The sequence below is a fragment of the Macaca fascicularis genome, chromosome 4 (assembly GCF_037993035.2).
Source record: "Macaca fascicularis isolate 582-1 chromosome 4, T2T-MFA8v1.1".
NCBI lineage: Eukaryota > Metazoa > Chordata > Mammalia > Primates > Cercopithecidae > Macaca > Macaca fascicularis.
In genome coordinates, this window is record NC_088378.1 from 142,465,808 (window position 1) to 142,483,207 (window position 17,400).

General features: G+C 47.0%; 1 protein-coding gene and 1 pseudogene across 4 annotated transcripts in view; both read left to right on the forward strand.

Moving 5' to 3' along the window:
• The window catches only part of TRIM26 (tripartite motif containing 26), a 29,042-nt gene extending 15,949 nt beyond the window's left edge, over window positions 1–13,093 (forward strand). For 2 of the 4 annotated variants that reach the window (XM_045390032.2, XM_045390031.2), the window contains 5 exons: window positions 1,241–1,471; window positions 7,858–7,880; window positions 8,359–8,474; window positions 8,693–8,725; window positions 10,991–13,093. In XM_045390032.2, the coding sequence (XP_045245967.1) occupies window positions 1,241–1,471; window positions 7,858–7,880; window positions 8,359–8,474; window positions 8,693–8,725; window positions 10,991–11,673 (1,086 nt within the window). In that variant the 3' untranslated portion in view covers window positions 11,674–13,093. The remainder of the gene's footprint in view (window positions 1–1,240; window positions 1,472–7,857; window positions 7,881–8,358; window positions 8,475–8,692; window positions 8,726–10,990) is intronic. The other 2 variants (XM_074038597.1, XM_045390034.2) reach the window with 2 other exon arrangements.
• Window positions 9,888–10,950, forward strand: LOC102139366 (polyadenylate-binding protein-interacting protein 1 pseudogene; annotated as a pseudogene).
• Window positions 13,094–17,400: the final 4,307 nt, after the last annotated feature.

Here is a 17,400-nt window from a genome sequence, read left to right on the forward strand (position 1 = left end):
AGGCAGGCCTGCCAGTTCTGATGGCGCTGTATGTAGTGAGGCCCAGGCCCAGGATAATGGTTGCCAGTATAGTGGGACCCCCTCCATATCTGTGGGCTCCACACCGGTGGATTTACCCAACCATGGATCAGAAATACTCAGAAAAAAGAAAAAGCATCTCTACTGAACATATACAGATTTTTTTTTCTTGTCATTATTCTCTAAACAATGCAGTGTAACAGCTATTTATATAGCATTTACATTATATTAGGCATTGTAAGTAATCTAGAGATAATTTAAAGTATATAGTAGTTATATGTAAATATTATTCCATTTTACGTAAGAAACTTGAGCATCCTTGGATTTTGGTATCCTTGGGGAGGGGATCCTGGAATCCATAACCCACTGATACCGAGGGACAACTGTAGTTGGGAAACAGGCAGCACATTATGTGCTTGATTAGAGATGGGGTTGGCGGGGAACTGATCAAATGGTTCTAATTTTCTGGGGAACTGTGTATGTTGAGGAAGTGGGCAGTGGAGGAGTAGTGGGGTCAGGGCCAGTGGTGCGTCATTAGGCCTGGGGAGAGGGAGACAGTAAGCTAGAGATGGCTAAGTCCAAGGGACCCCTCCAGGCCCTCAGTGTGCATGGCTGCCCCCAGCCCAGCACCAGTCAACAGGGCCACTGAGGACTCCCCTCACCCCAACTGGGGAGGAGATTTGGAGGCAGGAGAGGACATGGTCCCTAAGCGCAGATGTCACACAGTTTTGCTGAGGAAACAGGATACAGTCTTATGTGGCGGGGTGGGGGACACATAGGTATTTTAGACTGAACAGTGGGGTGCTGAAGAGAGGACTGGTCAGGCTTAGATGACATTAATCAAGCAAAACTTACTGGAAGAGGTGACAGAGATTTTGTCCAGGAGGGAAAAGTGTGCCAGCTCATGAGTGAGCCCCACAGAGTTTCTCCAGGGGCCCCAGATTGTACTGGCTTAGCTAGAACAGACTGTGGCTGACCAGTCAGGTAGAGACAGGGTTTTGATCATATAGCGGTGGGGTGAACTGAACTAATTCATTACTGGTGTCTTCTTTGAGAAGAGGAGTGTGGACCAGGAGCCCTCTATAGCTCCTCCCACTCCAGATCCTGTAGAATTCCTGAACGGGGGTACCGAGGTGAACGAACCAGCCTTGCACACCTCCAGTGCTGGGCCCTCCACCCTGAGCGGAGGTGTCAGCCCTTCTCCCCTTCCTGCCCGTTGCAGAAGAAGCTCCAGGACCAGAGGCAGTACATTGTGGCTGAGTTTGAGCAGGGTCATCAGTTCCTGAGGGAGCGGGAGGAACACCTGCTGGAACAGCTGGCGAAGCTGGAGCAGGAGCTCACAGAGGGCAGGGAGAAGTTCAAGAGCCGGGGCGTCGGGGAGCTCGCCCGGCTGGCCCTGGTCATCTCCGAACTGGAGGGCAAGGCACAGCAGCCAGCTGCAGAGCTCATGCAGGTGAGAGGCCATCCCTGGACAGGGAGCCAGGGACCAGGACGGTGAGTCCCAGCCCTGCCATTCACTTGCAGGACCTTAGGAGACTTGGGGGCTCGGTTTTGTCATCTGAAACATGGGGATGATAATCCTTCCCCCTGCCAATTATTCTGTAGATTGCATGAGCATAAAATGAAATAACTGGCATGGTGTCACTTCAAAAAATAAACTTTCTATACAAAACTGTTCAAAAAACTAAATGATATAGTATAAAATGGAAGGGAAGGTTATTAATATCATTAATTATTATCATTTACCATCCTCCGTCCTCACCACTGCCATCACGAGCCCTTCTAACAAGTCACTGGCAGACACTTAGCTGGTGGAAACTTTTTATGGTGTTATGGTTGGGGGTGGCTGAGGGAGGGCTGACCAGCAGCTCCTCTCAAAGGCCCGGAGGATCTGGAAGAGATAGGGAAACTGGGGAAGGGAAACAGAGATGGCCAGGTTTTCTCTGGGCCCATGGGATTACCACACAGAGAACAAGATGGAAAGCAGGCAAGGGGGCCTCGGGGCGCCTCCTAGAGGAGGGGCCTTTGATAGTGAGAAAGGGAGGCTTTGGGGCTGAAGAACTGGCTGTGAAGCTGAAATGGCACCATATCTCCTCCCCCGGGAGCCTCTGGGGATCACACTACCCTGAAGAGGGCCCAGCAGCCTTTGGAGGGGTAGAGGGCTCAACCTTCCTGTCCTCACAGGCTGGGAGGAGAGGGGCTCTCTGATGGTATTCCCCCACTTGCACTGTTCAGGGTGGCTGGGTCTGTCTGTCAGCAGCAGAGCCACCCAGGATTTCTAGGAAGGTGGTCCCAGGCCGATGGCAGGGCAAACCAATAGCCAGGAGGGAGAGGCGGCAAGGCAGACTCCCCAGTGTGTGCACCAGGACAGACTGCAGAAGGAAGCGGCCACCTGCTCCTCATTGTTGTGAATTCAGATGCACAGAATGAGGCCTGGCAGGGAGGTTAGACCTTCCAGTCCAGCCCCTACTGATGAAGTCACTGAGGTCCAGAGAGTGGAAGGAGTTTGTCCCAGGCCATGTGGCAGGTGGCAGGTCACAGCTCGAGCCCAGATGACCTGACTCCTGGGCTCTGAGCTCTTGTTCTTATTTTGTCCAGAATGTCTCTCTGGCCCCCTCTTTTCCTCCAGATGTCATTCTGTCCCCTCAGATTTCTCTCGTCATACTCTGACCGGGTCATTTTCTGCGTCTCCTTTTGCCCCTGTTTTTCCTCTCCCCACACCCCTGCTATGTGTGGATGCCTATTGCGTGTGGAACAGAGGCACACAGCTGAGGATGTGGTGGGGCTGAAATCCATTGCGTCTGCCCAGAGGGGTGCCTTTTCCTAATGCACCCAGAGAAGTGGCCCTCTGAGCAGAGGCCTGGCCCTCAGTGACTCAGAGCACTCCGATTGCAGCTCTCACTGGGGTGGGGTAAGGTTAAGGGAAGAGAGAGAAAATGGTGTCTGCTTGAAACTAGTATAGGAAATGTTGTTGGTACTGGTTTCTTTTTTTGTTTTGTGTTTTCTCTTTTATTTTTAGTGCTATGTAATGTATATATTTTTGGGATATAGAGGTTTTTGTTTTTTGTTTGTTTTTGAGACAGAGTCTCGCTCTGTCTCCCAGGCTGGAGTGCAATGGTGTAATCTTAGCTCACTGCAACTTCCGCCTCCTGGGTTGAAGCAGTTCTCCTGCCTCTGCAACCTGTGCCTCCTGGGTTCAAGCGATTCTCCTGCCTCAGCCTCCCAAGTAACTCGGATTACAGGTGCGCGTCACCACACCTGGCTAATTTTTGTATTTTTGGTAGAGTCAGGGTTTCATCATGTTGGCCAGGCTGCTCTTGAACTCCTGACCTCTGCCTCCCAAAGTGCTGGGATTACAGGCATGAGCCACTGTGCCTGGCCTAGAGTGTTATTTTGATATATGTATGTAATACATAATAATCAACTCAGAGTAATTAGTATATCTATCACCTCAAACACTTATCATTTCTTTGTGTTGGAACATTCAAAATCCTCTCTTCTAGCTTTTTGAAAATGTGTAGTAAATTATTGTTAATGGTATTCTCCCTACAATGCTGCACAACACTAGAATTTATTCTTCCCGTGTAGCTATAACTTTGTATCCGTTAACCAATTTCTCCCTACCCTTCTCTCCCCAGCCCCCTTCCCAGCCTCTAATCCTTATTATTCTACTCTCTACTTCCATGAACTCAAATTTATTATGGATGAATAGTACTCCATTGTATATATATACTACATTTTCTTTATTTATATGCTGATGGATGCTTAGATTGAGTCCACATCTCAGCTATTGTGAACAGTGCCACGATAAACATGAGTGTGCAGGTATCATTTTGATATACTGATTTTCTTTTCTTTGGATAAATACCTAGTAATGAGATTGCTGGATCATATGGTAGTTCTATTTTTAGTTTTTTGAGAAACTCTTATACTGTTTTCCATAACGGCTATACTTATATGTAGAAAAACCTAAAGGCCCCACCAAGAAACTCTTAGAACTAATAAACAAATTCAGTAAAGTTGCAGGATACAAAATCAACATAAAAACTCTACTGCATTTTTAATACACCAATAACAAACTAGCTAAAAAAGACATCAATAAAGCAACCCCTTTTACAATAGCTACAAAAGTAAAATAAAATACCTGGGAGTGAAGTTAACCAAGGAGGTGAGAGACCGCTATAATGAAAACTGCAAAACACTGATGAAAGAAATTGAAGAGGACACAAACAAATGGAAAAGTATTCCATGCTTGTGGATTAGAATTAATATTGTTAAAATGAGTATCCTATCCAAAGCAACCTACAGATTTAATACAATCCCTGTTATCAAAATACCAATGACATTCTTCACAAAAATAGAAAAAAAACTAAAATTCATATGGAGTCACAAAAGACCTCAAATGGCCAAAGCAGTCCTAAGCAAAAAGAACAAAACTGGAGGCCTCACACTATCTTACTTCAAAATATACTACAGCCAGGTGTGGTGGCTCACACCTGTAATCCCAGCACTTTGTGAGGCCGAGGCAGGCGGATCACGAGGTCAGGAGTTAGAGACCAGCCTGACCAACATGGTGAAACCCCCATCCCTACTAAAAATACAAAAATTAGCCAGGCGTGGTGGTGCGCACCTGTAATCCCAGCTACTCGGGAGGCTGAGGCAGGAGAATTGCTTGAATCTGGGAGGCAGAGGTTGCAGTGAGCCGAGATTGTGCCACTGCACTCCAGCCTGGGCAATAGAGACTCCATTTAAAAATATATATATATATATGTGTGTGTGTGTGTGTGTGTGTGTGTAGTGTGTACTACACTACAAAGCTGTAGTAACCAAAACAGCATGTATTGTTATAAAAGCAGACACATAGACCAATGGAACAGAATAGAGAACTCAGAAATAAATTCACCTATTTACAGCCAACTGATTTTCAACAAAAGCACCAAGAACATACAGTAGGGGAAGGGACAGTCTCTTTAATAAATGGTGCTGGGAAAACTGGGTAACCAACCATATGCAGAAAAATGGTATTGGTAGAATTTGTCTGTGTGCTTATTTGAGTTGATTGTAACGCGTGGGAACTGGACAGCTAACTCCCTAATTAGCATTAATATTTTCCCAGAGATTATTTGGCTGTCAAAGTATAGTAAGAAAAAGACCTAAAATAGGGTCCAGAAGTCTGATAGAGAAATACAGGTGAGGCTGGTGTGGTGGCTCACACCTAGAATTCCAGCACTTTGGGAGGCTGAGGCAGACAGATTGCTTGAACCCAGGAGTTTGAGACCAGCCTGGGCAACATAGTGAGATCCTGTCTCAAAAAAATTTAAAAAGGAATAGAAATACAGGTAAGAGGGAGAAGCAGCAGGACAAAATGTGTAAAATAGAAGAGACCTTTTGATAGAAGTGATAGAAAAGGAAAGACAAACCTATGGGCTGGGAGCATCAAGAAGACATTAAAGGGATTGGGGTGATAGGAGAGGCCCAGAGAGACACTGCATCCCGCCCTGGTTAACCCGGGCGGGCCCTGCAGGATCAGGTGGCATGCTTGCACCCTGCTTCTCCTGCTGTACACCCTCGTGAAGAACTTTCTTGATACTCTCTGTTAGTAACCGGGCACATCCCCTCCGGGAGCTTGCCATGACTCATTGCTGTGGCCCCACTGCTCGGCTCTGCCTGTTTCATGACAGCCTCAGATGTCTTGGGTGAGAAGAGTCCTCCAGGAGACGTGGGCTGAGCACTTCCCTCCAGAGGCCCCATATGTGGCTGTGGATGGGGGCCTCTCAGTCTTTCAGCCTCTCCTCGACAGGGCCAGCCCTGCCCTGGCTCTTAGGACCCCACCCTCTCTGGACTGCTCACAACCTTTAACCTTTAGAGGACTCTTCTTTCTCCTGTGTGATTCTCTCCCTTTCTACTGCTGTAGGAACTTTCATGTCAGGAAATATGCCCAGTTGTGCCCCTGGCCCCCACTCTACCTACTGCTCCATTCATTTCCTCTTTTATGCCACCTTTGTCAGCAGAGCTGTCAGGACACGCTGTCTGTTTTGTTGCCTGTCCTCTGAAGCTGCCTTGGACTTACATGTGTTGAGGGGCGTGTTAGAGGACTTGGCCAGAATTTGCTACCAGTCTCTGGGCATTTAGTTGCTTCATAGTGCGGGGTCGGGATGTGCCTCTGACTTCCTGTCTTGCTCCTCTGGAGTAAAACACAGCTCTTCCCAAACTTTCTGAAGCAGTCATCAGCAGCCACAATTTGTTAATTCCATTTGTTTCCTGAATCTCACCCTCTCCAGGAAGCCAGCCTGCACCCCACCGGCCCCTGCTCCCATCCCCCTTCACTCTGCTCTCTTTTCCCGTGGTGCGTATCACTCACGTAGTGTGATGTATTTGCTACATTGATTATTGTCTGCTTCCCCCTGCTAGAATGTCAGCTCTACAGAAGTGGGGATTTGTCTCTCTCTCTCTCTTTTTTTTTTTTTTTTTTTTTTTTAACTGTTCTGAGGCTTCTAGATCAGTGCCTGGTACCTAGGAAGCACTTAATAAATATTTGTGGAATGAGTGAAAGGAAGGCAAAAATCAATACAGAGTATTATGGAGGCTTTTGACTCACAAAAGGGAATCTGAGTATCTCAGAATAACCCTCTTCCCACTCACCCTGTCCTACCACCTGTCTGTCACAGAGATAGCACCACCGTTCTCCCTCCTGTACAAACCATGCTCTGTTGTTGATTATCCTTTACCAGTATGTCCAGTTGAATCTGTCTAAAATACCTGGAATATATTGCTTCTCTCTTTTTCTCCCTACTGCCACCACTTTAGTTCAGGCCATCTTTAGCTCTCCCCTGGTCCACAGCAAAAACCTCCGGACCAACCTGCCCATGTTCCTGTTGCCTCCTTAGTCCCTTCTCTGTGGGACAGCCAAGTGAGTGGTCACTTCGGGTTTTGGCTCGCTGCTGTACAGTGACGCAAACAGAATAGAAGTTTATTTCTGTCTCAGTAACAGGTCAGAGGTGCAGGGTCTAGAGCTATCACAGTAGCTGTACATAAGCTCATCCAGGGGACTGGGTTACTTCCATGTGGTTCTTCTACCAGCTTCTAGGGATGTTGTCCTCTGCTGTGTGGTCAAAGTTGGGCTCACCACCACCATGTCCAAAATTCAGTTGGGGGAAAGAGGAAGTAGAAAGCAATTTTCTTTTTTAAAGGACAATGCCCGGAATTATGGTCATTGCTTTCTATCACATGCCATTGGCTGAAACTTAGTCTCGTGACCAGACCTTGTCATAGGGGATCTGGAAAATGTAGTCTTCCCAGGTGACCATCTGACCAACAATAACTCTAGGGGTTCTATTATTAAAAGGAGGAAGGGGAGAGTGGACTCTGGAGGTTACACAGCAGTCTCAGCCACATGTAGAGCGGATCACACATAACATGCTCCTACTTGATACCCTTGGTGGCTTTCCACTGTATGTGGAGAAAAATTCAAACTCCTTACCATGCATATCCAGCCCTGCGCGATCTGGCCTCTGCCGCTTTCACCAAGCCCTTTCCTGTGTTACCTTATCTCTCTTCATCTGGCCAGTACTTCTCATCCCTGAGTTCTCTGCGCAGGTATCTCCCAGAGAGGTTGCCCCTGTCATCCCCCAGCCATGGTGGCTTCTGTCATTGTGCTGATTTTGTTTGTTTTCTTGTTGTTTTATCCAGTGACCCCACTAGAATGTCATCTCCATAAAAAACGGACCACATTTGTTTTGTTCACTGATATGTCCCACCTCTGCCACAGTGTTGGGTGCAAATGCATTGAAGTCTTATTTGATTCATATTGATACTTGTGCTTTTTTTTTTCCCTTCTAGGACACGAGAGACTTCCTAAACAGGTAAGAGTCTCCTCTCCACGGCGCACCTCATCCCCCTTGTTTATGTTCCCTCCCCTTCTGACCAGGTCCATTGGAATCATGGGGAGTGGTGTGGTGCCAGAGGTACTCACATCCCATGGTTCGTCCTGATACTCTTCTGAGGAGCAGGACACATCCTTGAGAACTGGAGACTTGCTCTCCTCTTTGTGAGTTCTCTGTGTAACCCCAGCTCCTTGGCCCACTGGCCTTATTTGAGGTGGGACAGAGCAGAGAGTTTAGAAACATGGCTTAGGAGACAGAGCGCCCTGGATGTGGAGTCTACTGATGGTCTGAAGCCCTGGCTCAGCTGGTGTCTTTGGGCCGCTGTTTTTCTGTCACTCGTCCGGGGACAATCATACCTTTCCTCTCCCCTTCATAATTGCCATGAGGATTGAGAGATAAGTATGAAGGAAAGTAAGAAGAGCTGAGTAACAGGTTGTTACGTCTGTCATCTTCTCAGGTATCCACGGAAGAAGTTCTGGGTTGGGAAACCCATCGCTCGAGTGGTTAAAAAAAAGACCGGAGAATTCTCAGACAAACTCCTGTCTCTGCAGCGAGGCCTGAGGGAATTCCAGGGTAAGGGTTGGGGAGCGCACAAAGGGTGGGAGTCAGAGCAGGGCTGCCTCGTAGAAAGAGGGCAGCCGGCTCCTTTCCATCACCTTGTCGAGTCTCACTCTTCTGAGGGCCTCCTGCCTTAGAAATGGATCCCTATCAGGAAATTGATACCGCCCAAGCAAGAAATGGGCCCGTGCATTTGTGGGACTTGAGTCATTGCTGTCCTTTTTTCTCCCCAGGGAAGCTGCTGAGAGACTTGGAATATAAGACAGGTGAGTGTCGAGCGGGTGGTTCCCAGATGTACATCAAATATAGAAAACTCTGCCTGCAGAGATTCTGACTGCCCACTTTTTCCCCAGGTAGCCCCTTTTGCAACAGGAAGAATTTCCCAGCTGCACAGTAGAAGCCCCCCTCCCTCCTTGCACTTTCTAATCGGCCTACTCTTTAGTCTACTGAGGCCTCTGCTTGCTAGTCTGACCCTTCTCTACCCTGTGTTTGCTTTTCCTTTTCCTATTCTCACAGGTCCTATCACCAGTCCTTTTCCTGTGGTTGAGCTTTCTCTCATCTTCCTGTCTGCATGGCTCCTATATTCAGAGCAAACAGCAGGGGCAACCTAAGGCCAGAGGCCATATCCACCAGAGGCCCCACTACTGTGCTTCCTCTCAGCCCTGCAGTTAGGTTGTACACTGCATACCAACCACCAAAGAGCACCATCCACATAGACCAAGATGGGAGTGGTACCCCTTGGATTGTGAGGACTGGTGGTCTCCTCCTGGCCCACTTTCACACTTGCTTTCCTGAGAACCACTGAGGAGGTCGAACTGTCTGGGAGCAAACGAGGCCCTGAGAGCTCCATCTAGTTCACAGGATAAAATCCCACAGCAGAACTGAGTTAGCAGTGGTTAAACCTTAGGTGGTTGTAGCTTCTTTATTAATGTCTGAGCTGTCTGTGAATACCATCAAATTCTACCCGTCAGGTGATTCTAATTATAGAGAATCCTATGAGGATGACGGTGAGGATTATCCCACTCTCAGTACATGTTCAGGGTTTCTTGAACCATCTTACAGAGCAGCCTGGTGGTTTTGAAACTGAAACTGAACAGTTTGCAGAGACCCTGAATGCCTGTATTACAATAGATGATGCTTTGCAAGAACTTGTGGAACTCAGAGGACACATCTGTCCCAAATTTCTTTTTTTTCTTTTTTCTTTTGAGATGGAATCTTGCTCTGTCACCCAGGCTAGAGTGCAGTGATGCGATCTCGACTCGCTGCAAGCTCTGCCTCCCAGGTTCACACCATTCTCCTGCCTCAGCCTCCCAAGTAGCTGGGACTACAGGCGCCCGCCACCATGCTTGGCTAATTTTTGTATTTTTAGTAGAGATTGGGTTTCACCGTGTTAGCCAGGATGGTCTCGATCTCCTGACCTTGTGATCCACCCGCCTCGGCCTCCCAAAGTGCTGGGATTACAAGCGTGAGCCACTGTGCCTGGCCCCAAATTTCTCTTACATGGGAGCTTGCCTGTGTAATTACCTGGCCCATCATCTGACAGCACACAGAGTAGCACCTTCCGCAAATTTCTACTTCAAAGATGTTGGACTGAATATGACATTAAAGATCAAGCTGCAAAAGGGGATGAAGTTACTCCAAAACAATTTCATGCATTTGTACCCTTTCTGGGAGAGCTTTATCGTAACCTGGAGATCAGAGGAACAAATGGACAGGTTACAAGGGCAGATATTCTTCAGGTTGGTCTTTGGGAGTTGCCGAATGGCTGAATGCCCTCTTTTCTAATCCCATGGATGACAGCTTAATTTGTGCAATAAAATTGCTGAAGTTGACAGGGTCAGTTTTGGAAGATGCTTGGAAGGAAAAAGGAGGGACTGATATGGAAGAAATTATTTATGAAATTGAAAATGTTGTTATAGATGCAAACTGTGGCAGAGACATGAAGCAGATGCTCTTGAAGCTTGTAGAGCTCCAGTGCAGTAACTGGGTTAGAGTCCATGCAACTTCATCATGCAGAAATGCAACACCCGAAAAAGATCCCAACTGCTATGTGAATGAACCAGCATTTTATACATCTCATAGTGTTCATTTCACTGCAGCCAGTCCAGATTCCCAAGAGGCATATCAGGAGTTACTTGAAAAAGAGGACTTTTTTTCTAGATTATGAAGAAAGTGAAACAGATTTATCAGGGGCTGGTGATCCACACTTGGATGATATTGATGATGAGTTGGACCCAGAGATCCAGAGATAGAGGAAGCTTATGAAGTTTTGTTTGGAATCAGAGCGTAAGCGAAAACAGTAAAGTTAAATTTCAGTATATCATGTTTATAAAGCAGTTTAGTTATGGTGATTTAGCAGAATACAAAGCCAGAAAATGTGTCACACTTATACCAAATTAAGGATGTTACGTTACTAATATATGCAACTTTAATTTTGTTTAACACTGTCTGCCAAAATAAATTTTATTCCCTCTAACTTAAAAAAACAAAACAGTGATGTTGTTTGTTTTTTTTTCCCCTTGTCCCCACAGTGAGTGTCACCCTGGACCCACAGTCGGCCAGTGGGTACCTGCAGCTGTCAGAGGACTGGAAGTGCGTGACCTACACCAGCTTGTACAAGAGTGCCTACCTGCACCCCCAGCAGTTTGACTGTGAGCCTGGGGTGCTGGGCAGCAAGGGCTTCACCTGGGGCAAGGTCTACTGGGAAGTGGAAGTGGAGAGGGAGGGCTGGTCTGAGGATGAAGAAGATGGGGATGAGGAGGAAGAAGGAGAAGAGGAGGAAGAGGAAGAGGAGGCCGGCTATGGGGATGGATACGATGACTGGGAAACAGACGAAGATGAGGAATCGTTGGGCGATGAAGAGGAAGAAGAGGAGGAGGAAGAGGAGGAAGTTCTGGAAAGCTGCATGGTAGGGGTGGCCAGAGACTCTATGAAGAGGAAGGGAGACCTCTCCCTGCGGCCAGAGGATGGCGTGTGGGCACTGCGCCTCTCCTCTTCCGGCATCTGGGCCAACACCAGCCCCGAGGCCGAGCTTTTCCCAGCACTGCGGCCCCGGAGAGTGGGCATCGCCCTGGATTATGAAGGGGGCACTGTGACTTTCACCAACGCAGAGTCACAGGAACTCATCTACACCTTCACTGCCACCTTCACCCGGCGCCTGGTCCCCTTCCTGTGGCTCAAGTGGCCAGGAACGCGCCTCCTGCTGAGACCCTGAACCCTGACATCTGCCCCTGGCCCCACACCCTCAGATGCTTCACTTCTTTGGAATTCCAGGACTCTCAATGGGGGGAAGGGATGCCTGGCCTGAGCACCTGGAGCAGGGGACCCCATATCCACTGGCAGCCACCTCCCCGTCGCTCTGGCCCCCTGAGGTCTCACTCAGTGCTGTTGCTCCATCTACTGCCCTAATGGGGCTCTTCTCCCACCTCCTGCTGGTGTCCCGAGGGAACTTCTGACCCTGGAGCCCATGAGGGCTCCTTTCCTTTTTGACCACTACCTTGGCCCCGGCTCTGCACTCTCTGTGGAGTAAGGGCCTGACACAGCATTTTCTTGCCCACCGTGGCAAGACCTTGGAAAAAACAGTTGATTATGCCTAAGATCATTTTGCTGTCCTTAAACCCTACAGGTTCCTTCTTGCACAAATCCACTCTGGTGCCCGCCTTCCCTGGCGTTTTAAACAGACCGACCCCACCCCATCTCAGAGTTAAGCATACACGGCAATGCTGAAAATAAACAATGAAAATCCACTGAGGCTTCCCAAGCCATTTAAGGCCTGGAGTACCAGCGCATATCATCTCATGGGGTCCAGAGTGGAGTCCAGGCTTCTCTGAAACCAGGGCTGAGCATATTTCCATAGCCAAGGATGTGGGACTCCGTGGAGCTATCTGTGGTCTTAGAGAAGGATCCAGACATACACGGCTTTGGGGTACCAGCTGTGATCACTGATCAATAAATTATCTCTGGATTGGTCCTTGTGGGGGGAGTTTTAAGAATCCAGAACATCTTGCTCTTGATTAGCACATCCAAAAACACCAAGACAAATATCCAGTGGAACAGAACCTCCCCTGCCTGGGGAGTTCTGACCACGTTCCCCAGCAGGGTGTTAATCCACTGTCCCTGGCCCTACTCAGCCTCCAGGTTCCACTTTGCTAGGAGAGAGTGGAGATGGGAAGACAGGGAAAGGAAGGCAGCAGGAGGCCACAAGTCCACCAGGTCTTCATGTCAAGAGAGGGAGTAACGTGTCTCCTCATTGCCCACGGACCCAGCCTCTGTCCAGGCGCCCCTCATGGCCACAGTTTAACACAAGCTCCCTTGCTCCAGCCAAATTGATCTCCCAGTCTTGACCTTACCTATTCCAAATGCTCTGCCAGTCCCTGTTCATCCAAGTTTTAAGTCCTCCACCCTGTTGTAAGAGACTGTTCCGGGTCTCAGTGGTCTCTTGACCACCATTGTCTCAGAGCTGCCCACTTTGTGTGTGCCACATGCTGCCTGAGTCACATGTACATCTTATTTCTGCCTCTAGTTTTGTAAGCTCCTGGAGGGCGGATAACATCTTATACTACTCTTGTATTCTGATGGCACCTAGTGCAGTGCTGGGCACAGAGTAGGTGCTCAATAAAGACTTGTTGAATGAACAGTCTGGAAATGTATATCTGTAGGATCTATATGGTATCTCAAATGCCACCAGACCTCAGTCTGGCTACAGAGAAATTCCATTGATAGCAGTAGCCGAAGGTTTTCCTTCTGTGCCTTCTGTAACTATGTAACTTTGCTTTCTGTTCTCTGTTTGCACACGTGCTGTCATTTCTGGAAGTCCCTCAAAAAGAGCCTACTGCGGGACACAGACCATTTGTTGTGTGTCTCCACCTTGTTATTCCTCCTGCAGTGGTGCCCTTGAGCTGAAGTCCAGCATTTTGGAGCAAGTGATGACTCTCCCTGAGAAGGGAGACATCCAGTATAGCACCCCCAAAATTCTTCCTTGGAAAATAAGCACTGCCCCAGAGGAAATAGAATGTGCAGCCTTGCCTCCTAACACAGTCAACTGTTTTTCTTGTCCTTTCTGATTTTTTTTTTTTTTTTGAGACAGAGTCTCGCTTACCCAGGCTGGAGTACAGTGGCGCGATCTCGGCTCACTGCAAGCTCCGCCTCCTGGGTTCATGGAATTCTGCCTCAGCCTCCCGAGTAGCTGAAACTACAGGCGCCTGCCATCATGCCCGGCTAATTTTTTTTGTATTTTTAGTAGAGACGGGGTTTCACGCTGTTAGCCAAGATGGTCTCGATCTCCTGACCTCGTGATCCCCCCACCTCAGCCTCCCAAAGTGCTGGAATTACAGGCGTGAGCCACCGCGCCCTACAGTCCTTTCTGATTTTTTAAATTGCCATCTTAAGATGGAAAAGGGAGGATTATACAAAACTACCTGTAAAATTACGCTAGTGGCAAAGAGCATATTTCTTCTCTGTTCTCTCATTTGTGGACTCGTAAGTTTTCTCTTTTTATTTTTTATATTCATAGTTTTTAGTTTTTTATAACTATACTTGCATATATGGTAAACTATTTCTACAGTGCTTCTTACAAATAGGCACATTTCCCTGCCCCATTCCTCCCTCCAAAGACCCAGTTCATACCTTTTAGCAAACTGTTTTGTGTTTGCCTTGATTTTTTCTAAATAACTCGTGTTTGGGGCCTTATCCTCTCATTTCCCACAGTGGAGCAGGAAGATGTAGCCCTCTGCTCTCTCTATCATTTATCACACACACAGACATTCTCTTCCATCCATCACCATCCCTTCAATGTGGTTAAACAAGTATTCGGTGTGCTTGTTATTACATGTGTGTAAAAGCTATTCACACCTGGGCTGTGCATGTGGCCACGATCATTTTTCCTTCCTGCAGAATCTTTTGTCTTCCTGGAGTTCCTTTTCCCTTTTTACATCATTTCCTATGTCTTTATTACTTATTGTACTCCAAACTCCTTCACGGTTGTCAAAATCTCCAGGTCCTCATTCACCAGGTGCTCTTACCAGTTTTGTTTTGATGCATCTCTTAAGCCTCCTGGCCTTGAATCTGGAATAGCTGCTTCCTCACCTGTACCTGGCTTCCTGGATATTCCTTCACCATCATACTGGAGGTCCTAGATTGCTTCTGTTTCTTTATCCTATGTTTTCTCTCTTAATTTACTTCATTTTGGAGGAACATTTTCTAGGAGCTTTCTGAGAAATGGTGCATGGAAGTTGAATTTTTAAAATCTTGAATATCTGGAAATATCTTTATCCCACTTTTATACTTAATTAGGTTCCTTAAGTTTAGGATTCATGGTTGAAAATAATTTTCCTTCAGAATTTCAAAAGCATTGCTCCACTGCCCTCTGGCATCCTTTGTTGTTGAGAATTCTTGTGACGCCCTGAGTTCTGATCCTTTGTATATGGTCTGTTCTTTTGTTTTTGTTTTTTACCGGAATCTTCGGGTCTTGTCTGTGTTCTTACTCTTCTCCTCCTCCTCCCTTTCCTCCCTTCTCCTCTCTCTGTGGTCCCCCTCCTTTCGTCTTTTAGAGACAGGGTTTCACTCTGTCATCCAGGCTTGAGGGCAGTGGTGCAGTCATAGCTCACTGTGGCCTCAAAGTCCTGGGCTCCAGTATTCCTCCCACTTGAACCTCCCGAGTAGCTACAGGAGCGTGCCACCACACCCGGCTCATTTGTTTATTTTTTGTAGAGACGGGTCTTCCTATATTGTCCAGGCTGGTCTCAAGTGATGCTCAGCCTCCCAGTGCATTGGGATTGGATGCATGCGACTCCATGCCCTTACTCTTAGATTTCTTGATGTTACTTTGTATGAGCTTTTCCCTCCACTGTGCTGGTTAAATCAGTGGGCTCTTTCATTCTGGAAACGTATAGCTTTTCAGTTTCATTCTAGAAACGTTTAGCTTTTCAGAATAAAATTTCTGGGAAATTTTATTGAATTATCATTGTTATTTTTAGAGATGTAGTCTTGCTCTTTTGTCCAGGCTGGAGTGCAGTGTTGGGGTCAGAGCTCACTGCCGCCTAGAAACTCCTGGGCTCAAGTGATCCTCCTGCCTCAGCCTCCTGACTAGCTGGGATTACAGGTGTGAGCCACCACAACTGGCTGAATTTTTATTATTTTAGAGATACGGTCTTGCTCTGTCACCTAGGCTCTAGTTGTGGTGCACTCGTAGCTTACTGTGGCCTTGAACTCCCGGGCTCAAGTGATCCTCCCACCTCGGCCTTCCAAAGTGCTGGGATTACAGGTGTGAGCCACTGCACCCAGCCTGAATTATTTCTTGTTGACTTTTCCCCCTGTTTTCTCTGTTCTTTCAAATCTGTTATCTCCAGGCTTCGTATATCTCCTGAATTCATTTATTAAGTGCCCGTGATGTGCCAGGATGTTTCTAGGTTACAACAGTGCTAAGTTTAACAATGTTTCTGCACTCATGGAGTTTATATTCCGGCAGATGGTGACAGGCAATACGTTAAAATTGAAAGAAAAAAAAAAGTAATTAGTACTATGCAGGAAACTGAAAGAAGTCTGTGATAGATGGTGACCTATTTTCTATTTTATAATGTGTGATCAGAGAGGAGTTCCCTGAGAAGACGGCATGAGAGCTGAAATCTGAATAGTGAGAGGGAAGGTCTAAGATCACATCAGCTAGAGGGAACAGCAAAGTCCTACAGCAGGGACAAACGGTACAAAAAGACTGCATTTAGAGTATGGGTATGGGAGAACAGAAAGAGCCATAGGGTTTTTTTTGTTTGTTTGTTTGTTTGTTTTTTAAGTAGAGACGGAGTCTTGCTCTGTTGCCCAGGCTGGAGTGCAGTGGCGCAATCTTGGCTTACTGGTAACCTCCACCACCTGGGTTCAAGTGATTCTCTTGCCTCAGCCTCCCGAGTAGCTGGGACTACAGGCGCACGCCACCACATCTGGCTAATTTTTTTGTATTTTTAGAAGAGACGGGGTTTTGCTATGTTGACCAGGCTGTTCTCGAACTCCTGACCTCAGGTGATCCACCCGTCTTGGCCTCCCAAAGTGCTGGGATTACAGGCATGAGCCACCGCGTCTGGCCAGCCATAGATATTAAAATGGAGAAGTAAGCAGGGATGAATCATGTGGGGGCCTTGTGGACCATGCTAAAGAGTTTGGATTTTTTTTTCTAAGTGCAATGGGAAGCTACTGAAGTGTTATAAACAGAGGAGTAATGATTCAATTTAGTAAGCAAATATTGAACACATGTGCTAGGCACTGTTCTGGGTACTTGGCATGCATCAGTTTTTTAAAAGTTCCTTTCTTCAAGGAGTTTACATTCTAGAAGGGAGAGATAGACAAAAATAAGTACAGAAGTGTTAGAAATAACAATAACAATAAACACTTAATAAAATAAGTAATAAGTGTTAGAAAATAAGTGCAACAGACAAAAAATATAATTACTTAAAAAAAAATCTATTTGGAGGAAGTAGTCAAGATGGCTGAATAGATGACACTAGTATGTGCCTCTTCCATGGAGAGGAACCAAAATAACAAGTAGATATTTGCACAGCATCAATCATCTAAGAGAACACTAGGATTCAATAGAGAACTTACAGGAAACACTGAAAGCAAGGAGAGCAAGGCAAGGCAGTTTGCTCAGCCAGGATTGCCGAGGAGCTGGGAGAAGCTCCTGGATGTGGAGAAAGGGTAACAGAGAAACCTCCAGGATCCATACTCCCACCACAGGCTTTTACAGTCTTAGCAATGAGAGAATTTCTCAATCCTTGTGGGCTTCGAGCCTAACACAGGGAGCTGCCTAGAAATCAACAGAAACATTGCTCCAGAGAAGGAAGTCACGCAGAGTCCCACAGGCATCTGAGCCCACAGCAGCTTCAGTTTGGTGCCATTCTGAGAACCTCGCTGCCTGGGGTCTATGTCTTGCCCTGAGGCCAGACTGATGTGGCAC